Genomic DNA, 24,764 nt, shown 5'->3' with positions numbered 1-24,764 from the left:
GATTGGATATGTTGGCACAAATAAGTCAAATGGCAGGTTTCAAATCAGAGCCTATGGAAGGGCAGTGACACATGTTGAACACTTGCTGTCTTAGGCACAGTCCTGAGCACTTTATATATATGAGCTCGTATAATTCTCACCACAACCCTCAAAGGTAGATGTCATCAGTTCTATTTTTATAGATGGTGACACTGAGATTCATAGTGCTTAAATGACTTGCACAATGTCACAGTGCTAATGAGAAGTAGAGCTGGGATTAGAACATGGCTCCAAACTTCATATTCTTAATGATTTGCCTTTTCCTGGGAATTGGGTGGAGGGTGCTATCACCCAACTAAGCTCTGGGCCAGCTTAAATTTATTCTGTTAGAAATTTGAAATCCTCCCCCACCCAAATGCTTCCATATTGTGACAGTTACTTTTTTTAAAGTACTCTGTAAACATACAAATTGATATATGGGCTAAATATTATAGTACCCATGTCAGCTTCCTCTAAGTGACCTAGTGATCATGGCATACTGATTTCACAGTAACAGTGGGAGCCATGGAAGAATCTTAGTTAATAAATCTATTACATACCTTGGACTTTTAAATATATGTATATCATTCTGAATTAAGGTATGACTTGACATTTAGATGAGATCCAAGATAGAGAGCAAAGGCAAAAAGGCACTTTCATAACAGATTAGTAAGGTATCTGGTCAAGTTCATTCATGTGTCCTGGGTACTCAGAAAAGGTCCATAGCAACGAATGATCAGGCAACATAAGGTAAATGGGCAACAACACAGAGTCCTGTTTTTGAGGAAGAGGGATTCCTTCCTCTTTCCAAAATAATATTCCCTGTTCTAACTCTTCTAGCTTTTTCCTTAGAATTATGCCTGTCTTCCCCCTGCTCCCCTCCTTCAATATTGCTACCCCTACTCAGTCCCATATCGTCTTTAGACATCAAGACAGTTAAAATTAACACATTGAGTTTTTGCCAGGTACCGGATGCTGTACTCAGAGCTTTGCAAACATCATCTCTATTTAATCATCTAAGTACTTTTTATTATCCTTTATTTTACTCTTACAACCATGTGAAATAGTTACTCTTACAACCATGTGAGATAGTTACTATTGTTATCTCCATTTTACAGATAAAGAAAAGAACGAATGATTAACTTCGCAAAGGCCACCTAGCTAGTAAGTAGGAGCCACGGGACTGCCCAAGTCTGCCTGAATTTAGGGTCTGCATGCCTGAGATTTTAAACCTTCATTTGTCCCTCCTGCCTGCTACTTCTCAATGCCCATTTTCCATTTCTTTCACTTCAGACTTACTGGATGTGTCGGTGCCTTCCTGGAAGGCATCTTCCTTGGCCTCCAACCTCAGCATTCTCCTGGTTTCCCTGAGTCACCAGCATCTCTTCTTTTTCTCAAAATATTGCCTTTCTTTCAGATTTAGTCATTGGCCTTTTGCTCTTCTCTTGAAAACTTTTTAAAACATCTTACAGCTTTTACTTCTTATAGACGCTCGACCAGATTTCTAGCCTTGACTTTTCTCCTGACATGTATTACTGTTTCTCTACTTGTTAGACGTTTCCATTTGCTTAGTTCCCTACCATTTCAAATATGTGCCTCAAACATGAACTTGCTTTTTATTAGCCTTCCTATTTCATCTTTATTTCTCTACATAAAGCCTACATCAACTCACTGTTGCCTTCACAATAGAGTTGATATTTTATTCAGGCATTAAAGTTCTTCCAGATATCACTTTAATGTAACTTTTAATCTTTATTTTCTCTATTCCCTAAAATTAACTACTGTTTTAGTCAGATCATTCTAAGCCACTCTCCTCCAAACATCTGATTCACCTTCCTGCTATCCTTTAAAACCTAGTGCAAGGCCTACATGCCATAGGAAGCCTTTCCTTGGCACTCATCAGGAACCAAGCATATCATGTTAGTCATTATCATATTTTCCTGTGTCTACAAATGATCTCTTCAATTAGACTGTAACCCTTGTAACTCCTCCAGTATCTAGTGTGTCACAGTGCCTTGCACATAGTAAACACTTCCTGAAAATTAGTCGATTGGTTGATTGTTGGGTGGGAGGGTAGAATATGGAAAAAGACTGGCCATAGAAGTATATCCAGAGAGTTGAACTCTTTCCTGGAGGACAAAGACTGTATTTTCCTCATCTTTTTATTTTGGGAGCCTAAGCTAATGTCTAACCTGCAATAGTTGCGTTCTGCTCAGCAGGCCTGCTTTTACCAATTGTTGTCTCTTTGCCAGGCACCATGCTAGGTTTATAAGGGTTTATAAATGAATGAAGGGGTTTGGGAGGTATGCTTCTGCTTCCCAGCTTTTGTTTGTCTACTTTTCATGCAGGTGAGTCTCAGTGTTTGTGTGGGTGCCACATATGAAGAGAATAGTCCCAATGTACAGCCCGAGATGCTACTTTTCCAGAGTAGGTCTCTTCTCCAAACTAGGTTTGCTCCCCCGGTGTTCCAGAAAACCTCCAGGTTAGCCACAGCTCTTCTCGGGCTCAGCATGGAAGAGAAACTTCACTCACAGGATCGTCAAGAAATATCAAAGAGTATGAAAACGTCAGAAGAAACTAAGCTGTCTTGGACCACTACATGGTTCCTGGCAGGAAAGGTAAGGCCTAGGCCAATGTCTTTTCCCCTTAGCGATTCTGAATCTCCGAGCCTGCTGAAATTCTGTATTCCTGATGTAACCAATGTGGTAATGCAAGGATTCAAAAGGATGCCTCAAGTAGACTACCCAGGGCAAACTTGAGACATCTTAGAAATGTTTGAGGAAATGCTTTGGGTTTGCAGAAAATATTCTCCTTGCTATTAGGTGTAATTTCTCAGAAAGGAGATGTTGAACTGGGACCTTGTTTCTAAAAAGGTCCAGGGCAGGTATACTGAAAACCAGGGACCTCGAGAGAGATTAGATAGGTTAGAAATGAATTGTCCCATTGCAGCCATGCAAACACAAATATACCTCATTTTATGCAACAAATGTATTTTCTAAATCAAATTATATTTTAAAAGCATTAGGGAGGTTAGCTATTTAAAGGAACCCAACAGTGAAGCCTTTTGTAATATGACTAATTACCTCTTGATAAATCTGGATTTTTCTTATATTAAGTTTGCCCATCTGTTCTGCTTTGTTAAGTAGACAGCACCAAAATGGGCTCTTTTCCCAGACTCTATTTCCCCAGGGGCATGAGAGTTAGGTCTTCTGAATAATAAGAAAAATGCCAGAGAAAATGGTGGCAGGAAGTACTTCTGCATAGTAGGTTCTCAGTACATATTTATGTAATGAATGAAGTGCCTGAATTATTTTATTCAAGGCTGGTTGATATTGTGATGCCACTCTGGAGGCTGAGCTATGAAGAACAGCTCAAGGCTGGTACCCAGCTTAAGTCTTCACAACTCCATTCCTCAAGTGAATGCCCCAATGGGTCTTTAAACTCAATATGCTAATGACTCTGAAATTTTAACTTTAGGTCAGTATGTTTTCCAAACTTTAGAGCCATGTATATAAATACCTGTTTCCTTTCTTCCTTGCTTTTTTATTATAGCTCTGGGTGTGTGACTAGTGAGTGCTCTTGCTGCTTTATATATAGCTGCACTTTCTAACACAGTAGCCACTAGCTGCATGTGGCTATTTAAATTTAAATATAGTCAATTTTGCTATAATATTTATTTTGAAAACAGAAATATGTTCCAATGGATTGATGTATTAAGGAACAATTTGAATATAATGCAGATTTCACATTCACTTAGCAGTGATTTCTTCCACAGGAAACATGAGCTGAAAGAAAGAAACTACACCCAGCTGAACTGAGCTGTGTGAGAATCCACAGAATGAACACATACACACACCTCTCAGACATCTACCAGCTCTCTGAGTTCTCTGAGTGTGTGATGAGCCACACCCATTAGAACTTTCCATCCCACTCATGACTCTCCTTTCACCACTTTATGATAAGTCACATGTGGACAGCTACTTTCACAAGCAAATTTCAGCAGGGAGTAGTTCTGCATAGTAGGTTCTCAGTACATATTTATGTAATGAACGAAGTGCCTGAATTATTTTATCCAAGAATGGCTAATATTGTGATGCCACTCTGGAGGCTGAGCTATGAAGAACAGCTCAAGGTTGGCAAAGTGCCATCCTTGTTGTAGTATTTATACATTTTTTAACATTTTAAACATGTAAAACATGTAAAACTATACTATTTTATTAGGTTCTTATCTTTTCTGTGTGTATTACTGATACAGTTTTGGAATGTGCCCAACTTTAATTTTCCCGTGAGCCCTGTGTTTTCTTTTGTGTAATTTTGCATAGTATGATTTAAGAACTCTTATGTTATGGCAGAGGTGATTGTACTAAGTAAATTAAATTAATTAAGGTTAAAAATTTTGCTCCTTAGTCACACAAGCCACATTTCAAGTGTTCAGTAGTCACACATGGCTAGCATCTGCCATATTACATAGAATGTAACACCAAAATAGAACATTTCCATTATCACAGCAGGTTCTACTGGACAGTGCTGACATATAGCTTGAGTATTCATTCCGAAAGGTCAGATAAAATGATAAGCTTACACAGAGCTCAATACCTTATTAGATCTGTTGCTGTTCCATCATTCTGGATTCCTTATCTGCTGAGACCATGATCCAAGAATCTGTGAGACAACCTTTTCTTATCCTATTCATTTTCCATTCTTTGAGGTAATATTGCAAAAGTCTTTTGTTTCATTGCTTATATTCTTTTTTCAGGTGAATTTTGAAGCTCAGAAGAACATTTTATAAAGACTAGAGTCTTACCTCTCCATGGAGTCAAAGTGAGAACACTGCACCCAAATCAGACAGGCTCTGTTGTCTTCTCTATCCTATTATATCCTCTGTAAGCCCTCACCTCCCTCATTTTTATCTGTCGAGTACCCTTAGTAGCTAATAATATCTGTCAGTACTTTCTGGTTACTTGCTGGGGACCAGGCCTTATGCTAAATGATAAGTATGCATTATTGTCTCATTTACTGTTTATAATCACTCTGAAGGGTAGGCACTATCATTTTATAGGTGAAGACATTGAGGTTCAGAGAGATTAAGTAATTTGCCCAAGGACACACATCTAGAACATGCCAGAGTTGAGATTCACACTCGGGCCTATCTGATACAAAGCCCACTTTCTCAACCACTACACTACTTCCTCCTTAGAAAGATTTCAACATTGGAAACATAATGAGGCCTCATAGAGGCAAATTTTAATTTATGGCAGAGGTTGGCAAACTATGGCCCATGGGCCATATCTGTCTTGCTGCTTGATTTTGTAAATAAGGTTTTATTGGAAGAGCCAAACTCACTTGTTAATGGATTGTCTGTGGCTGCTTTCATACTACAATGGCACAGTTGAGTAGTTGCAACAGGGACCATATGGCCTGCAAGGCCTAAAATTATTTGTTACTTGACTCATTACTGAAAATAGTTTGCTGACACCTGCTTTATGGCAAAATTGGAGCTCCTTCATATTATGGAGTGTTTATAGAGTGTCTTGACCTTCTCAGCCATGGACTTTCACCTATGTCATAGCTTCTAAGCATCACTTATTTGTCCCCACCCAGAGAACATTCTTTCATTTCCTGTGTTGTTGTCCTCCTTGTTTTCATTTGACCTGTTGTCTCTCTCCTCTCCTTCTGTGTTCTCCAGCCTATCATCGATGGCTACCAGAATAAATCTACCTTCTCTGTGAACCAAGGCCCAGATGGCAATCCGAAGACTGAAGGGTACTATCTAAGAACTTGGAGAGGTCTGTTGAAGGCCATGACTAGTAGAAATAACAAACCAAGGACTGAGAGGCTAGGGAAGGGCATAGGGAACAGTGTCAGTGGGAGTGGAGAGGAGTAGGAAACATGGTAGCCTTCAAGGAGAAGGCTGAACTGGAAGTCTTTGACGCCAAACTTAATCACAAGGTTAATTGTGGACACTTTTTGGTGGGTAGCATAAGAGTGTTCCCTCTAAAAGCCATAAACCTGAAACCTAGTAGGTGCTTAGTAAATCTTAATATTGATGCTGCTGCTTTCATCGTGGTCGTCGTCGTCATTTTGTGCTACTTTCATACTGGGAGCAGTCTCCTCCTTATTAGAGTTGCTTTTTCTATTTTACATCCCCATATTCCTGAAAACTAGAGCTTTCTGTAATGAATCTACCTTAAAAAAATTGGTAGCGGAGGTAAGTGCTGGCATATTTGTAAGACTTATTCCGGTATCCATTCCCAGGTTCCATTCCTGAACTTTTCATTTGCCCATTTTCAATTAATCCACTTGAAACACCATCATTTCATATTAGTCACACTGTTTAATATCCATATGCCCTTAAACTACAGTTCATTAGGGCAGGCACTGGGCTTCCCCATCCCCACCTCCCCCCCCACCACCATGTGCAGAATTAAGTGAGTATATAACGTCAACATTCTATTTAGTAACAGAAAAACAAATCTCATTACATTTTACTTCCCTCTTTAAAATCTGAACAGAAAGCAGACATTGTCATATTGCTCCTTTGTGGAATGAGAGGGAATATTGTGGACTTAGCTCAATGAAGAATAAGCTTCTTAATGGCTAAACTAGGAAACGGGTTTTCTCCAAAAAGTGGCTTTGAGGTTGAAGGAGGTACTTTGCTTCTGCATTTCTGCATATACCTCTTTGAAGGAGGAAATTTGAGTTGCCAGACATTTTCTTCTAAATAATACTTTAGAAAAAAACTGTATAAATCAAAATCTTTTTCTTTTCATAAACAGGAACATCGTCTGTGTATAGTCTGAGCATCTGAAAAACATCTCCGAGAAACACAGTCAAGTGGCACAGGTATTAAGGAACATGGGTGGGTCGAAGATGATGTGTGGTGTTGCAGTCTGGAACAGCAGCATCCCTGACATTTTAATAATAGAGCTGCTTCTAGTGCAACTGGGGAGGAGGGACTCTGTTCTGAAAGCATACCTCTTAAGGTAGAGGAAACGTAAATGTTTCGTTTCAGGGAGGGTGGAGAGGAGAGAAAACTGTGGCCATTACTGTAAATGTCAGACATCCAAGGAATTTTAATAAGAGAGAAGTATTAGGAAAGAGAGATACTGATGAGGTCAGTATATCAAGTGGAAGGTGTCTGAAATATTTGGAAGGCTAATGTTTTCAGCAGAACAGAATTGAGAAATATGAGAGATGTAAGAGTGGTGATAAGGTTTCTACATCACAGAGCTGGCGTCTGAGGCATTTTTATATCCTATTTCACGCACCCACTTTTTATTGAGTGCCTATTATGTGTCTGGCTTTTGCTAAGTGCTGGGGATCCAGTGGTGACTCAAATAGACATGGTGCCTATCCTCCTAGAACTTTAAATAAAAAAGGCAAGAACCTTACTTGTGAGGACTGAACAGGACTCCCAACTAACACTCTATTACCTATCAATTCTTACCAGCACCCACCTTCCTAATGATTCAGACTTATAACACTTGGGTGGTGCCTTCTGATAGGACACCTCTTGACCTCCATGATTTCCCTGCTAAGACACAGCTCCTTTCATAGGATGGTCTCTAGAAATTGTCACCTTTCTTATTCTCCACACTGTAGCCAGAACTGTCTTTAAAATGCAAATAAGATTTTACCACTCTCTTGTTTAAGATTTTGCAGTAATTGCCCAATAGCTTTTAAAATAAGCTTTAAATTCCTTACCTTTGCACTTAGGAATCTTCCTGATAAGTCCCTAGTCTCTTCTTCTGCCACATTCTCACATGCTTTCCTCTTTCCATTCAGGTTGAACTAGAGTTATCCTGCCAGGTTATCTCCCTCCTGCTCTAGAATGCCTTCAGTCTTCTTCACCTGGCTTGTACTTATGCTCAAAGATTCATTCCAAAGCAGCAGATCCTGTGGAAAAGCTTATCTGACTCCTCAATCTGAGTAGGGATTCCCATCTTCTGTATTGCATCTTCCATTGCATATCTCCTGTTGTAGTACTTGTTACACCATATTGCATTGTTATGCATTTCTGCTTTCTACACTGGACTGTGGAGGCAGAGGTTGTGTGTTGTTTATCTTTACAGCCTGGCATTTAACACAAATTCATACACATAGTGGGTACTTATCAAGTTTTTAGTAAATGAATACCTCTTTGAAATATTTACCCAAGTTAGTCGCTCTTCTATCTTCTGTTGGGCAACCTTCTGTCCTCTGCATCTATCCAGATGAATTCCTCTTCCCTGCAAAATTTGTTCTGGACTTAAGATCCAATCCAGTAGGTACTCGAATACAAGGCAGATGCCCATTGTAATAGTAATAGTACTAGATAGATAGATAGCTAGCTAGCTAGATAGCTAGCTAGATAGCTAGCTAGCTAGATAGCTAGCTAGATAGCTAGATAGCTAGCAAGCAAGCAAGCATGCATGCATTGGGCTGTTCTATGTTTATACCTTTGTTTTTTTCTTTCCTTGATACTGATAGTGTCATTCCAGTCCATTATGATGATAGAATAACCCTAGTCTGTCCTGATTTGAGGTTTAAATATCTACTCTTAAGGCTTGAGTCAAATGTGAGTTTTATGAGAGAGATCAGCCAGAGCACCAAGACCTAAGAAGTGGTCCTTAAATAAAATACTATCAAAGAAATACAAAGTACATAATTTTAAAAGTCAAATAGTACTAATAGGTTAGTAAGGAAAAATGGTGCTCCTCTGTCTCACCCCTCCTTATTCTTGAGTCATGTTCTGCAGAAACAATAGCAGTTATTTTAGCTACTTATTCTGGTATTCCATATTTCTAAATAGTATATTATTCTATTTATCTTGATTTATCAAATTTACATATTATATGTTGACTTCCAGTTACAGCATATAAGAATTTCTCTCTCTTATTTTGTCCCCCCTACAAATTATCCTTCCTCTTATATCTTTATGGCACAATTTTTGGTTAAATTAATATATAGTGTTTATATTTTTATGACTGTGTAGATATTCACTCTTGAGCCAAGTAGGTACATAAGATTTTATTTTACTTTATTATACATTTGTTATTTCATTTTATATCATGGAAAATGACAAACATATTAATGTATAGAATGGTATAACAAACCTCATGTACCAGTTACCCAGCTACAACAAATGTCAATGCCTGTCCAATCTTATTTTATCTATACTCTCACCTACTCTCCACCAACTCCTTTGGATTAGTTTGAGGCAAATTCCAGACATTATATCATAAAAAATGTGAATACATCACTGTGAGTTCTAAAAGAACATAATTTCATACTATTATTACACCTGGAAATAAACATTTATCCCATAATATCATCAAATATCCAGCAGATGTTTAGATTTGACACCAATTTATTGCATAAATGATTTGATTTTTATAGTTGGTTTATTCAAATCACTAGTCAAACAAGGTAAACACATTGCATTTAATTAACACCTCTCTCTAGTCTCTTTTAATTTGTAAGTAACCCCTCCCTCTTAAATTTTTTTTGTCTTGTAATTTATTTTTTTGAAGGAGCCAGTTGGTTTTCCTGTGGAGATTCTCACATTCCAGATTTTGCTGATTGAATCCCCATGATGTCATTTAATATTCTGCCTCTGTTCCCTATGTTTCCTACAAACTGGTAGATCTGGAGTGTTGCTTAGATTCGGGTTTGATTTTTGGCAAGAATATTTTTTATGTGTACATGTCTGATGGGCTCTCTATTGGTGACCTTAAGATTGAACAGTGGATTCAGTTGTCATCAGCCTGATCCACTCATTAAAAAGTTCCTCAAAGTATTCTCTGTATCTATGAGTTTATTCTTTTGTTGTTGTTTATTTGTTCTTTAGATTCCACATATACATGTAATCATGTGATATGCCTTTCCCTATCCGATCCATTTCATTAAGTGCAGTACCCTCTAGGTCGATCAAAGCATATCTTTCTCCATCTCCTTCTTTTTAGTCTGTGTGTGTATTTTAATCTGAAGTGAGTCTCTTGTAGGCAGCATATGTAGGGGTCTTGTTTTCTTATTCAACCACTCTATCTTTTGGTTGGAGCACTTCTTTTCTATTTGAGATATTTATTAATAGGAATGTAGTTATTACAATTTTTTATTTCTATTTTCGATACATGTTTTTCCTTCTTTAAGAAGCCCCTCCAACATTTCCTGTAATACTGGCTTGGTGGTGATAAATGCCTTTAGCTTATTTTTGTCTGGGAAGCTCTTTATCTGTCCGTGGACTCTAAACGCTAGCTTTGGTGGATAAAGTATTCTTGGTTGTAGATTCTGGCTTTTCATCATGTTGAACATTTTGTGCCAAGCCCTTCTGTCCCTCATGGTTTCTTTTGAGAAAGCAGCTGCCAATCTTATGGGTGCTCCATAAGCAGTTACTTGTAAGTAACTGCTTTTCTCTTGGTGCTTTTAAGAGTCTCTCTTTGTAGTTAACCTTTGGCATTTTAGTTACAATGTGCCTTGGTCTGAGCCTCTTTGGGTACCTATTTCTTCAGACTCTCTGAGCTTCCTGGGGTTGCGTGTCTATTTCCTTCACCAGGTGAGAGAAGTTTTCCATCATTATTTCTTCAAATAGCTCTTGAACGTCTTGTTTTCCTCCAGGTACCCCTATGACATGGATATTTTTACATTTAATAGTGTACCATAGGCTCCTTATATTATTATTATAGCCTTGGCTTTTTTTTTCTTTGCCATTCTCTGATTGAGTATGCTCATCTTCCCCATCCTCTGTATCGGTGGTCCAATCCTTTTCTTTATCCACTGTTTTTTTCCATCTAATATACTCTTCATTTCAGATTATGTATTGTTAATTTCTGACTGGTTCCCTTATATAATTTCCATTTCCATTTTTATGTTTTTTTTATCTCTTTGTTAAAGTTCTCACTGAATTCATCTATACTTCCCTTGAGTTCATTGAACATCTTTATATCCAGTGTTTTGAACTCTGTTTCTGTTAGATTGTTTGATTCCATTATTCCTGGATCTCTGTTCTGTTCTCTCATATGGTTTCTGTTTCTTTGTCTTCCCATTTTGGCTGCGTTTCTGTGTCTCTTTCTGTATACTAAGAAAAGCTCCTAAATATCTCGGTCTTATTAGCGTGGCTTTGTGTAGTAGGTGTCCATTGGCCCAGTCCTGAGAAAGTTTCAGCTGCAGGCCAAGTTTAGCCCCAGCCTGTGTTCCTCCAGAGCCACCTGTTAAGATTCAGCAGGTGATCCACAGATGCTGTGCTTGTAGTCGCCTCAAAAGGCCAACATCAGAAACCGAGGCCAGCTGCCATTAGTGTTGAGTCTTGGTGTTGCTCTGCGAGGAGCACCTGACTCACCAAGGACACATCTGCATGTGGCTTGGGTGGGGCCCCGAGTTGGGGGAGGCGGAGTTTCATGGAATCTTCTGGGCACAGCGACCGGTTTGATGACAGCACGGCTATGGCGGCACTGAGTCCGCACACTGGGATGCGGGAGGTTTCAACAGAGGGACGATGTATGCCACTGGCATTTCTGCCCAGAAGAAGTCCAGTCCATGGTTTCAAAGTCAAGTCTACAAAATAAAAGAGCATTTAGAGAGGTCTAGCTTTCACCTCTGTTCCCTCTAGCCAGTTTCCTTCTTCTTCCTATGGATAACAGGCTTTATTCATTTTTGCTTATTTTAATAAATGAAAAGATATTTGTACCTCCATTTTCTTAGCTAAAAGGTAGCTTAATATGGACACTGTTCTGCACTTTATTTTTTTTTTCATGTAATAGTATACTTCATCTTTTATAGCTACATAGTCTTATTTGGTATGATGGATTTTACAACTTTTTGTTTTTATTGGTACGAATAATTACCTTGTTTTTCCATCAGCTTAGTTTTCTATGAGCCTAATGCTAATTTTTTCTAGGTGCTGTAAGAGCTTTGTCAAGCATTCATTAGTATTCTCCATATGCTTAACACTTGAGTTCATTTTTTTTCCCTGAAGACCTTTTTCTTGGAGTTTTGCAGCTTAGGCTTCCATGGACTTCTGTGTGGCTGTTATCTTGGGACTCTTTTGGTGGCTCTCCTGTCTGTCTCTCTTGTTTCTTAGGTCCCTGTCTTTATTTTTCTGGTATATACCCTCATTTGGCTGGTGTATGGCTTCCATGAGCTTCCTGAGGAGGTAAAATTTTAGGGTCTTTGAATATCTATTAATATATTTTTTTCTTTCCTGACATATGACTGAGATTTTTATAGATTTCGAATATGAAGACATGGTTTCATTGTCATCTGGCCACCAGTGTTGTTGTATAAGTCTAAATGCTACTTTAAGTCCTAACGATAGGCATACTTATCAACTTCTAACATACCATACAATTTACTTTACTGCATTTTTCAAAAAAAATCTATCTCCCCTTACTAAAATTTAAGTTTCACAAGGAAAGGAATATTTTCTTCATTGTTGTATCCTAAGCACCTAGAATAGTGCCTGGCACTTGTGGGTACTCAATAGTATCTGTTGAATGAATAAATGAAAGAACAAAGATAAAGACAAAAAAGACAAGCTAAGTAAAGTCTTAGAAGATGGAAAGCAGATTGGAGTGACAACTGACTTACAAAGATGAAGGAAGCTATATCTGGATTACCTACAAAGGGAGAGCTGATGAGATAGATGTAAGGCTTATCTGTTCACTCAACCCTAGGGGAAACTCAAACTTGAAGGTGCTAGGTACTAGAAGAGGCAGAGATGAGGCAGGGAACAGTGTTAAAAAGCAAGGTTTGGTTGAAAAGTCTGGACATAAAACTGGTAAACATCCTCATTCTACCAAGAATGAGGAGACGAGTATTTTTTTCTCAGTAGAAAATGAACTCATAAAAGCTCTGAATTTGGAGATAACAGGCACCGCGGTGGTGGAAGAAGGGTAGATAGATGTTAGGGATGCTGTTAAACATCTTACAATGCACAGAACAGCTCCATCACAACAAAGAATTATCCACCCCAAAATGACAATAGTGCCAAGGTTGAGAAACCTTAAAATTAAGACTTAAAGGAAGTGAGGGTGTGAGCCATGCAGAGATCTGAGGGAAGAACATTCTTGGCAACAGAACAGCCATGGCAAAGGCCCTAAGATAGGAGTGTGGCAGGCTTTTTGAAGGGATTAAAAATACGCCCGAAGAGTAGTAGCACATAAGGTAAGATGGCTAATAGGGGCCAGATCATGTAGTGCCTTTTACTCTGAGGCTCTTACTCTGAGCCATTGTAGGTTTTGATGGGGGCAATGTCATGATATGATATAGGTTTTTAATAGGCTCACTCTGGCTGTTATATTGTGTATGGATTATTTGGGAAGTATAGAAGCAGGGAGAGACCAGTTAGGAGGCTGTTGGCAGTAAATTCAGGTGAGAGAGAATGTAGATCAGTGGTAGTAGCAGTGAGGTGGATATATCTTGAAGGTAGAACAAAAACAGGATTTCCTGATGGATTGAATGAGAGGTATGAGAGAGAAGAGCAAAAAATGGCTCCAGGTGTTTTGGGGAGTAAATGGAACGATGGAGTTACTATCAACTGAAAAGGGAAAGACTGTGGTAGAACAGATTTGCATGGGCAGAGATTAGTACAATTTTGGAATGGTGCATTTGAGATACCTATTAGATAACAGAATATATTAAATACGTAGTTGGAAATAGTAGTCTGGAATTGAAGATTTAGAAATCCTAGAGTTGTTAACATGTAGATGTGTTTTTTTTAATTATAAGAATGAAAGGGGTCACCTAGGTAGTGAGAGTAGATAGGAAAGAAAACAGGAACATGGATCTTGTTTAGGGGCACTCTTATTTTAAACAGTCTGGAGGAGATGGGGAGCGTATAAAAGAGGCTGAAAAGGAGCAGCCAGTGAAGTCAGAGGCAATCAGGAGAGTGGCTGTGGTCCTGGAAGACAAGTGAAAACAGTGAACTGAGTAGGAGGGGCTCATCAGCTGTGTCAAATGCTGCTGATAGGGCTAGTAAGACAAGGACTGAGAATTGACTGTTAACTACATAACAAGGTCATTGGTGACCTTAATATGAACTGTTGTAGTGGAGTGGTGGGGACCTGATTTGAGCAGATGAATAGGAGAGGAATGGGAGGCAGTGAATACAGTTGACCATTGAACAGTGTGAGGGTAGGGGCACCCGCCCATGCAGTTGAAAATCTGCACATAACTTTGACTCCCAAAACTTGCCTACTGTTGACCAGAAACCTTACCAATAATAACAGTTGACTAACATGTTTCCCATGTGAATTATATACTGTATTCTTATAATAAAGCAATCTAGAGAAGAAAAATGTTATTAAGCAAATCATAAGGAAGGGAAAATATATTAACAGTACTGTATATATTTATTGAAACAAATCTGCATTTAAGGGGACTCATACAGTTCAAACCCTTGTTCAAGGTTCAACTGTATATACAATTTTTTTTTGAAGAGTTTTGCTACAAAAAGGAGCAGGGAAATGGAAGAGTGGTTGGTAGGGAAAGTGAAGCCAAGAAAGTTCCCTTTCTTTTTATTAAAAAAATATTTTTCAATTAAAGTTAACATGCAATATTATATTAGTTTCAGGTGTACAACATAGTGATTAGACATTTATATAATTATGGAGTAATCCCCTCTGATAAGTCTAGCAACCACCTGACATCATACATAGTTATTACAATATTATTGACTATATTCCCTATGTTATATCCCTGTGAATTTTTACAACTGGCAATTTCTACTTCTTAATACCTTTACCATTTTCACCCAGCCTCTTTCTTTTTAAAGATGGGCAGGTAAGAGCATGCTTATATATTGATTGGACTGATCCAGTAGTGAGGGAGAAAAATGATGCTGCAGGCGAGAGAGAAGGGAGAACTGGTGGAACAATGAGCTTAAATAAGATTGTCTTTTTTATTCCATCGTTTCATTTTTGTAAGATTTTTAGGATGAATATTCTGTTATTTTATCCAGAAAACCCCTTTGCTCCATTTTTTAAATTTATTTTTTGAGATAAAATTGGTTTGTAACATTGTATAAGTTTAAAATGTACAGCGTGCAGATACATTTATATATTTCAGTATGATTACTGGCCCCTTCACTTATACGAATTTATAAAATTATTTAATTAGTTTCAAGTATACACTACATTGATTAGACATTTATATAGTTTATAAAATGATCCCCCTAATTGCTCCTTCTCTCCTCTGGTTTTCTACCTACCCAATATATTCGTGTTAATTGCATTCCCTAATTGCATACCGTGCTCCCCGTCCTCGTGACCATCTATCAACTATTAATTTGTACTTCTTTAACCCTTCACCCCATCCTCCCAGCCCCTCAACACCCTCCCCTCTGTCCATCACCAAATTGTCCACTATATTTGTGAGTCTGTCTTTGATTAGTTTGTTCTTTTTGTTCCTTAGAGTCCACATATCAGTGAAATCATATGGCGTTTATCTTTCTCTGTCTGACTTATTTCACTCAGCATAATGACCTCTAGGTCCATCCATGTTGTTGCAAATGGTAGGATTTCATTTTTTTAATGGCTGAGTAATATTCCGTTGTATATATGAACCATAATTTATCCAATTGTCTGTTGCTGAGCATTTAGGTTGCTTCCATATTTTGCCTATTGTAAATTGTGTTGCCATGAATATTGGATTGCATAGATCTTTATGAATTATTGTTTTTGTTTTCTTTGGATAAATACCCAGAAGTGCAATTGCTGGGTCAAAAGGTATATCCACTTTTAATTTTTTGAGAATTCTCCATACCGTTTTCCATAGTGGCGGTACCAATTTGTAATCCCACCAGCAATATATGAGGGTTCCCTTTTCTCTGCATCCTCGCCAACACTTGTTGTTTTTTGATTTATGGATGATAGCCATTCTGACAGGTGTGAGGTGATGTCTCATTGTGGTTTTAATTTGCATTTCTCTGATGATTAGTGACCTTGAGCATCTTTTCATATGTCTGTTAGCCATCTGTTTTTACTCTTTAGAGAAGTGTCTGTTCAGGTCTTCTGCCCATTTTTTAATTAGATTATTTGTTTTTTTGTTATTGAGTTGTGTGGTTTTTTTTTATATTTTGGATATTAACCCCTTATCAGATGTATCATTAGCAAATATCTACTCCCAATCAGTCGGTTGTCTGGTTGTTTTGTTCATGGTTTCCTTTGCTGTACAAAAACTTTTTAGCTCAATGTAGTCCCGTTTGTTTATTTTTTCTTTTGTTTCCCTTGCCCGAGGAGATATATCTGAAATGAAATTCCTGTTAATAATATCAGAGAATTTATTTGCTTATGTTTTCTTCTAGAAGTTTTATGGTTTTGGGTCTTACATTTAAGTCTTTAATCCTTTTTAGGTCTGTTGTATATGGTATAAGAAGGTGATCTAGCTTCTTTTATTTTTATTTTTTGCAGTTATCTGTCCAATTTTTCCCAACACCATTTATTGAAGAGACTGTCTTTACCTCATTATATATCCTTACCTCCTTTGTCATGAGTGAGTGTATAGGTGTGGATTTATTTCTGGGCTCTCTGTTTCCATTGATCATTGTATCTGTTTTTATACCAGTACCATGCTGTAGTCTTGTAGTATAGTTTGATATCAGGTAGTGTGATACCTTCAACTTTGTTCTTCTTCTCAGGATTGCCTTGGCTATGTGGGATCTTTAATGATTCCATATAAATTTTAGGATTATTTGTTCTAGCTCTCTGAAAAATGCCATTGGTTTTTGATAGGGATTGCATCGAATCTATAGATTGCTTTGGGTAGTATGGCCATCTTAACAATATTGATTCTTCCTACCCATAAGCACGATATATACTTCCATTTATTTGTATTCTTCAATTTCTTTTTTCTTTTTCTTTCTTTTTAATTTTTTTTAGGCAAGACAACCCTTGGTTGGCCTCACAGATCGCAAGGACCTTGTCAGCTTACAATCCTTTATTTATTTTTAAAAAATTTTTTTATGCATACAGAACCTGATCTTCCTGTGTGGTCTCCCATCCAAGTACTAACCAGGCCCAACCATACTTAGCTTTTGAGATCAGACGGGATCAGGCTTGTTCAGGGTAGCATGGCCGAAGACTTCAGTTTCTTTTTTCAATGACATAATTTTCTGAGAACAGGACTCTTACTTCCTTAGTTAATTTGATTCCCAGGTATTTTATAGTTTTAGATACAATTGTAAATGGGATTGTTTTCTTAATTTCTCTTTCTGAAAGTTCATCATTGGTGTATAAAAATGCCACTGACTTCTGAATATTTATTTTGTAACCTGCTACTTTACTGAATTCATTGATCACTTATAACAGTTTTTTGGTGGAATATTTAAGTTTCTCTATATCTAGTATCAAGTCATCCGCAAATAATGGGAGTTTTACTTCTTCCTTTCCAACTCGGATGCCTTTTATTTCTTTCTTGTCTTATTGCTGTAGCTAAAACTTCCAATACAGTGTTCAAGAGGTGTGATGAAAATGGGAATCCTTGTCTTGTTCCTGATCTTTTGGAAAATACTTTTAGCCTTTCCCCATTGAGTATGATGTTAGCTGTAGGTTTGTCATATATGACCTTTATTATGTTGAGATATATTCCCTCTATTTTCACTTTGCTGAGAGTTTTTTTTATTATAAATGGATGCTGGGCTTTGTTGAATGCTTTTTCTGCGTCTATTGATATGATCATATGGTTTTTATTTTTCAATTTGTTAATGTGGTGTATCACATTAATTGATTTGCAGATATTGAACTAACCTTGCATCCCAGGAATAAATCCAACTTGATCATGGTGTATGATATCTTAATGTATTGCCGAATTTTGTTTGCTAATGTTTTGTTGAGGATTTTTGCATCAATATTCATAAGAGGTATTGACCCATAGTTTTCTTTTTTTTGTAATGTCTTTGCCTGGTTTTGGAATCAAGGTAGTGGTGGCCTCATAAAAGGAGTTAGGGAACCTTCTCTCTTCTTGAGTTTGTGGAAATAGTTTGAGAAGAGTAGGTGATAATTCTTCTTTGAATGTTTGGTAAAATTTCCCTATGAAGCCAACTGGTCCAGGACTTTTCATTTTTCGGAGGTTTTTGATTACTGATTCTATTTCATTGGCAGTAATCGATCGGTTCAGATTTTCTGTTTCTTCTTGACTCAGTCTTGGGAGATTTGTATGTTTCTAGGAATGTGTCCATTTCTTCCAGATTGTCCAATTTGTTGGCATATATTGCTCGTAGTATTTTCTTATGATCCTTTGCATTTTTGTGGAGTTCTTAGTTATTTCTCCTCTTTTATTTCTGATTTTATTTATTAGAGTCCTCTTTTTTTCTGGATGAGTCTGGCTAAGGGTCTGTCAATTTTGTTTATCCTTTCAAAGAACTAGCTCTTTGTTTCATTAATTTTTGTATTACCTTTCTTGGCTCTATTTCATTTATTTCTGTTCTGATCTTTATTATTTATTTCCTTCTATTCACTTTGGGCTTTGTTTGCCATTCTTTTTCTAGTTATTTTAAGTGTAAGGTTATATTGTTTATTTGAGCTTTTTCTCGTTTCTCGAGGTAGGTGTGTATTGCTATGAATTTCCCTCTTAGGACTGCTTTTACTGTGTCCCATAGATTTTGAGTCATATTTTCATTTTCATATGTCTCTAGGTATCTTTTGATTTCTTCCTTGATCTCATTAATAACCCATTCATCATTTAGTAGCATGTTATTTACCCCTTATGTGTTTGTGTATTTTCCAGTTTTCTCTTGTAGTTGAATTCTAGTTTTATACCACTGTGATCAGAGAAGGCAGTTGATATGATTTCATTTTTTCCTTGTTGATTCTTTGCCTGAAAGATCTGTCCATTGGTGTCAGTGGGATGTTAAAGTCTCCTACTATGAGTGTATTACTATTGATCTCCCCTTTTATGTCATTCAATAATTGCTTTATGTGTGTAGGTGCTCCTGTGTTGGGTACATATATATTTACCAGGGTCATGTTCCCTTGATTTTTCTATCCCTTTATTATTATGTAATGCCCTTTTTTGTCTCTTATTAGATTATAGACTTTGTTTTAAAGTCTGTTTTATCTGATAATAGTATCGCTACACTGGCTATTTTTTTTCATTTCCATTTGTGTGAAATATCTTTTTCCATTCCTTTACTTTCAGTCTTTGAGTGTCATTTGATCTGAAGTGGGTCTCTTGTAGACTGCATATGCATGGGGCTTGTTTTCTTATCCATTCAGCTACGCTGTATCTTTTGATTGGAGCATTTAATCCATTTACATTTAAAGTTATTACTAATAGGTACATAGTTACCGTCATTTTATTATTTATATTTGTTATTTCTATTTTCTTTTTTATTCCTTCTCTTTTAACAGAAGTCCCTTTAACATTTCTTATAATACTGGCTCGTTGGTGATGAATTCCTTAAGCTTTTTCCTGTCTGGGAAGCTCTTTATCTCCCCTTCCATTTTAAACGAAAGTCTTGCTGAATAAAGTATTAGTGGTTGTAGATTCTTGTTTTTCATAACTTTGAATATTTCTTGCCGTTCCTTTCTGGCCTGCAAAGTTTCCATTGAAAAAATCAGCAGACTTTCTTATGGGGGTACCCTTGTAAGTAACTAGGTGTCTTCCTTTTGCTGCTTTTAAGATTCTCTTTGTCTTTGACCTTTAGCATTTTAATTATGATGTGTCTTTGTGTGGGTCTGTTTGAATTCCTCTTGTTTGGGGCTCTTTGTACTCCCTGAACTTGTATGTCTAATTCCTTTGTCAGTTTAGGGAAGTTTTCTGTCATCATTCTTCAAATAGATTCTCAATCCCTTGCTCTCTCTCATCCCCTTCAGGCACTCCTTTGGTCCAGATATTTTTATGCTTCATGTTGTCCCAGAGGTCTCTTAAACTGTCCTCAATTTTTAAAATTCTTTTATCTTTTCGTTGTTCTGATTGGGTGGATTCAGCTACCTTGTCTTCTAATTCGCTGATTCGGTCTTCTGCTTCATCCAATCTACTGGTGAATCCTTCTGGTGTATTCTTCATTTCAGTTATTGTATTCTTCATTTCTGTCTGGTTCTTTTTTATGGTTTCTATGTCCTTTTTGTGCTTATTATTTCTCTTTTGAGGTTCTCATTGTGCTCATCCATTCTCCCCATGAGTTCGTTGAGCATCCTTATAACCATTATTCTGAACTCTGTCTCTGGTACATTGTTTGCCTCCATTTCATTTAGCTCATTTTCTGGAGTTTTCTCTTGTTGTTTCATTAATGTCATGTTTCTTTGTTTTCTCATTTTATTAGCTTCTCTGTGTTTGTTTATATGCATATTCATTTCATCTCTCAGCCTTGGCCAGATGGACTAATGTGGAAGGTGTCCTGTGTGGCCAAGTTGTGCACTTTCCCTGATCCCCTATTCTGGGGGCTCTGGATGTGATCTTTGTGTGGGTTGCGTGTGATATTTTGTTGTCGCCAAGCCTCTATTGTTGTTAGTACATCAGTGGATATGATTAACACTCAGGGTGACTAATTGTGGGAATTGGCTGGAACCACAGGGTAAGAGTTGCTGTGTTTGGGCTGACTCCACTGAGGGTGATTTACCCTAGCTGGCTTGTGTACTTGTTGCAACCACCCTTTGGGTGTACCATTAATAGAACTAGTCAGGAGTTGCTTCATGGTGGTCTGGTGCAAGCCTCCAGATGTGTTGGTTTTGTGTCCCCTTGGGAGGGGCTCCACAGTAGGCCAAGGTCAGCTGCTGCCTTTGATTGCTCAGGGCTACCTTGTGGGGACTAGAAAGTGGTCCGTAGATGGTTGTTGCCTATGCTGGATCTATAGGTAAGTAGATGAGATAACGCTGTAGGCAGTGGTCAGTTATCCCTCGTCCCTGACCTAGAGCAGTTTATCAGAGGAACCAGTGCTTCTCAAGGCTTGACACTGCCTGTCAGTTGCCTATAAGTCTCTGAAACTGGAAGAGCTTCTGGGTGATATGCATGTTGGGTGGTGCAGGGACCCTGGGAGTCTCCTGAACCTACTGAGAAAATTTCTCCCTGCCATTTCAGTCTGTTTACATGCCAACGCTGCCTTTGTGGCTCCCTGTACAAGTTTCCAATTGTAGCAAGGTTAGTCACTGCCCACCTTGGGCCTCGATGTGTCACCTCAGGGCAGGGGCAGCTGTCTATCAATGTGCAGCAGACACTTTGTGTATCCGATAGGGCAGGAGTTCAGGGAGTCAAGGGCCATCAGGTCAATATAGACCCCTGCGATCCCCTCAAGAGATATTGCAGCTTGTACAGGCAGCAGTGGTCTGCCCACAACTATTTTCCCCAAAATGCACTCACTGTGCTAGCTAAGGCCTGTTGCCTGAGCAGACTGTGTAACCACAGAACCAAGCAGGGCACGGGAGGCTGCCTGTCAATGGGCTGCAGGCACTTTGTGGCTTGGGTAAAGTGGGATCTCAGGGAGACAAGGGTAGTCAGTCCAATATAGCCTTACTTTTGATGCAACTTCTGTGCCTGGGTGTTCTGGCTGTAGTCACAGATCACAGTGAGACCAGCTGCTGTCTGGGGTGGTCCCAAAGACTCCTGTGCTCCCTGTACACAATATTGCAACTGTTGCAGGCAGCAGAGGTCTGCATGCTGCTGATTTCTGTGCAGTGCCAGCCTCGTGTGAGCCAAAGTTTATTGCCTGTGTGGATTGGGAAGGGGTAGGACTGTGGCAGTTCACTGTCAATGGGCCCCCTGGGGCAATTTGTGGGAAGGTTGGGACAGGGTCTCAGAGAGACAATGGCGGTCAGATCAATACAGCCTCAGTCTTGCTGCAACTTTGTTAACTGTTCATGCATTCCTGCTGAAGTTCAAAATCATAACAAGACCAGCTGCTGTTTGCGACTGGTCCACAGATCTCTAAGATCCACCCAAGTTTGTATTGGCACCTGTGATTTTCCATGACCCTGTCTCAGAAATGCAGCTAACAGCAGTGCTGGCAGCCCACTGGGAATGTTTGGCATAGCAGCTGTCCAGCAACAAAAGCCCCAGCAATCTGCAGGTTAGGTGTGTGTGTGTGGCGGGGAGGGGAGGAAGCACTGATCCCCTCAGGCCAATGCTTCCTAATGGCCCTGTGGGAGGGGTCTGCATAGTCTAGCTGGCATGGTCTGTAGCTTGCCTGGTAGGGGGGCTGGTCTAAGGCACAATGGTGGCTGCCCTTCCAGCCTTTGGTCTGGTGCCAAGTAATGCAGACTTTCTCAGTATGAATTCCATGTGAGCCTCTGACCCACTACTGGTTTTCTGAGTGAGTGTCCGCAGGTCAAAAAGTCTGTGTGTGGGTCCTTCTAAGAGAGGAGGCATCTGAGAAATGCAAAGGGAAGAGCTTACAGAAATGACCGACTCAGCTGGTTATAGATGAACCACATCCTATAGATCTCTGAATGGCCTTCTGGACACTTGTGTCACACCTATAAGAGAAGGGATCTGTAAATAGATAGGACTGGTGGTCTGGGAATTACTGGAGAGAGGAGAGCAGGATCCTCTCCCAGCCCGTTGTCCAGGTTCTTGATGTCTTGAACAAAGAACTGAGCAAGACACCGAAATACAGTAGAAAAGAAAAGTTTTATTAGAAGGGAAAGTACACTTGCAGACATGGAAATGGACCTGAGCAAGAGAAGTGTGGCTCAAAAGGCCTGGTAACAAAAACTTCAGGGTTTTTATCCCTTTTTGTTGTGGGTGGTTACTTTTCTTAGAGGAGTGGGCTTCCTTGATTGACAACTAAGACTGACAGGATTCAGTGATTCATCATTTTGCTTTCTGCACATGTGTGTTTCCAGAATTCAGTCTGTTTTAATGATATTAATGAACTTCTAGGCATATGTAGCATATTCTAATGATGGTATAATGAGGCTCAGGTGAGTTGAAGGTCGTTGGGGGTCTTCATTGTGCAGCTGCAAGTGACCGACTTAAACTAGTACCTAATTTTCTGCCTATCGGTTTGTGTGAGTTAAAAAATGCCTTCTGGCTTGCTTAATTGTGGGAGGATTAGGGCAGACCATTCTAGCATAGGATGACCTCAATGTCTTTGCAGGCAGACTGGAAACCCCCTAACTTTCCTGCCTACCTTTTTTCTAAGAGCCATGAACCCCCTTATTATTAATATGGATGTTGAGGGACGGGAGGTCTCTTCTTCCATATCTGCTTCCTGCTGAGAATGGCTGTAGTCCCTGCCTATGGGGGTTTCATGGAGTTTGTTCCCTTTCTCCCTCAGCCAGGGTGGGGTCTTGGGTTTCCTACTGAAGTGCCACCTCAGTCCCTAGACAAGGAAAAGAAGATACAAACTTATTATTTAAATCATATATCTATTAATTTCTATTATTGATTTGCCTATTAAGTGAGTAAAGGGAAACAGCCTTGGTTAATATGTTTCTTAAAGAGTAAAAAGACCTTTGGCCTAAAATCCCTTACCCTCTGGGACCCTAAAAGCCCTGCCTGGCTTAACACCATTTCTGCTTAGCAAGGGGCTGATGACCCTTATCAATAGCCAGAGGATCCAATTCGCCAGGGCAATTAACAGGATTTGAGGGAAAGGGCCTTTTTCCAAAGAAAGGAGGGAAGAAATCTTAACTAGGTTTACTAAAATGGTTAACTCTGCAAGAGATGTCCCATTTCATTTCCTGCTAAAAGATTAAGAATTTTACAAGTGATGTCCCCATCTCACTTGCAGCCCCCACTTGAAACTCCCCCTCCCCATCCTAAGTCATGAGGTGCATGGAGAACCTCAGACAAATGAATCACATGCCCCTTGCATGGACACTGCAGAGGTATATAAGCTTTAAGAAATCTAACCAAGGGGAGCTCAGCGCTTTGGTGTTGTTAAGCCTCACGCGCTCTGCTGACAAGAAATTCTCTTTCCTCTAACAAAGTTGCCTGAATGTCCAAATTCCTCCATCAGGTGTTGCTTCCTACAGCACTTCAAAGGGCATCTAGGGTTTCAGTCTCCTTCCATCTCACCCAGAAGGCCAGAATCCCTTCTGGTTTTTACAATCACAGTTATTAGAATCTCTTCTTCCCTGGGCTGGGTCCCTGGGGCTAGGGAGCCCCTAGATGAGACCAGGACCACTTCTCCTTCAGGAGAGCCTCTGCAGCCTCCCTCTCCCTCCTGGAGTTCCTCTACTACCCACAGGGGTGGGTCCAGCCTGATTCGCAACTTTGCCCCTCCTACCACCTTCGATGTGGCTTCTTTATATTATCAGATGTAAGTTTGAAAATCAGCCAGACTTCGGGTGATTCTCTACATTGATTATTTTATAATTTGGTTGTAATTTCAATGTGGACCTAGGAGGAGACAAACCTTGCTTTTACCTAGACTGCCATCTTCCCAGCCCCTTTACTTTTAATGCTTAGGCATTTCTATATAAGAATAGGAATTTCCGTCTCTTTTTTATAAGTGAAGAAACCAAGGCCTGAGCTCATACAGTGGAAAAACTGTATTTCATATTTACTTATCCATTATGGGCTAGGTCAGACTAGGTCAATTTCCCTTCCTTCTAGGACCTCAATGACATTTGAATCTTGCTTCTAAAAATCATTCCTTTCCAACTAGCCAGTAAACGAGAGTTGAACCAATATTTCTTTAAATCACCAACCTCAAAATTTGGAAAATATGTTCAGCATAATTAAGTATATCTTATATTGTATTTATGTGAAATTATAGCAAAAGTGATCAAGTGCAGCCTTAATTGAGTTTACCCTCTCAAGCAGCACAATTTTCTCATATAACTACCCCTTCCATGCATAATTTTGGTATTATTTGAAAATACAGTAGACTT

The 24,764-nt window shown here is 38.9% G+C and overlaps 1 protein-coding gene and 1 pseudogene across 1 annotated transcript in view; one reads left to right on the top strand and one right to left on the bottom strand.

Annotated features, from left to right (window-relative positions):
- The first annotated feature begins 2,372 nt into the window (after nt 1-2,372).
- The window catches only part of TRMT2B (tRNA methyltransferase 2 homolog B), a 35,589-nt gene continuing 13,197 nt past the window's right edge, over nt 2,373-24,764 (top strand). Inside the window, 6 exon segments of the mRNA XM_036226549.1 lie at nt 2,373-2,636; nt 4,096-4,150; nt 4,775-4,830; nt 4,832-4,901; nt 5,705-5,808; nt 6,795-6,861. Of these exon segments, the coding sequence (XP_036082442.1) occupies nt 2,398-2,636; nt 4,096-4,150; nt 4,775-4,830; nt 4,832-4,901; nt 5,705-5,808; nt 6,795-6,861 (591 nt within the window). The 5' untranslated portion in view covers nt 2,373-2,397.
- LOC118608549 lies at nt 16,956-17,074 on the bottom strand (annotated as a pseudogene).

The sequence above is a fragment of the Rousettus aegyptiacus genome, unplaced genomic scaffold, assembly GCF_014176215.1.
Source record: "Rousettus aegyptiacus isolate mRouAeg1 unplaced genomic scaffold, mRouAeg1.p scaffold_m13_p_9, whole genome shotgun sequence".
NCBI classification, from domain to species: Eukaryota; Metazoa; Chordata; class Mammalia; order Chiroptera; family Pteropodidae; genus Rousettus; species Rousettus aegyptiacus.
The sequence above is the reverse complement of the archived record's forward strand: the minus strand, read 5'-3'. Positions and strand labels throughout refer to the sequence as shown.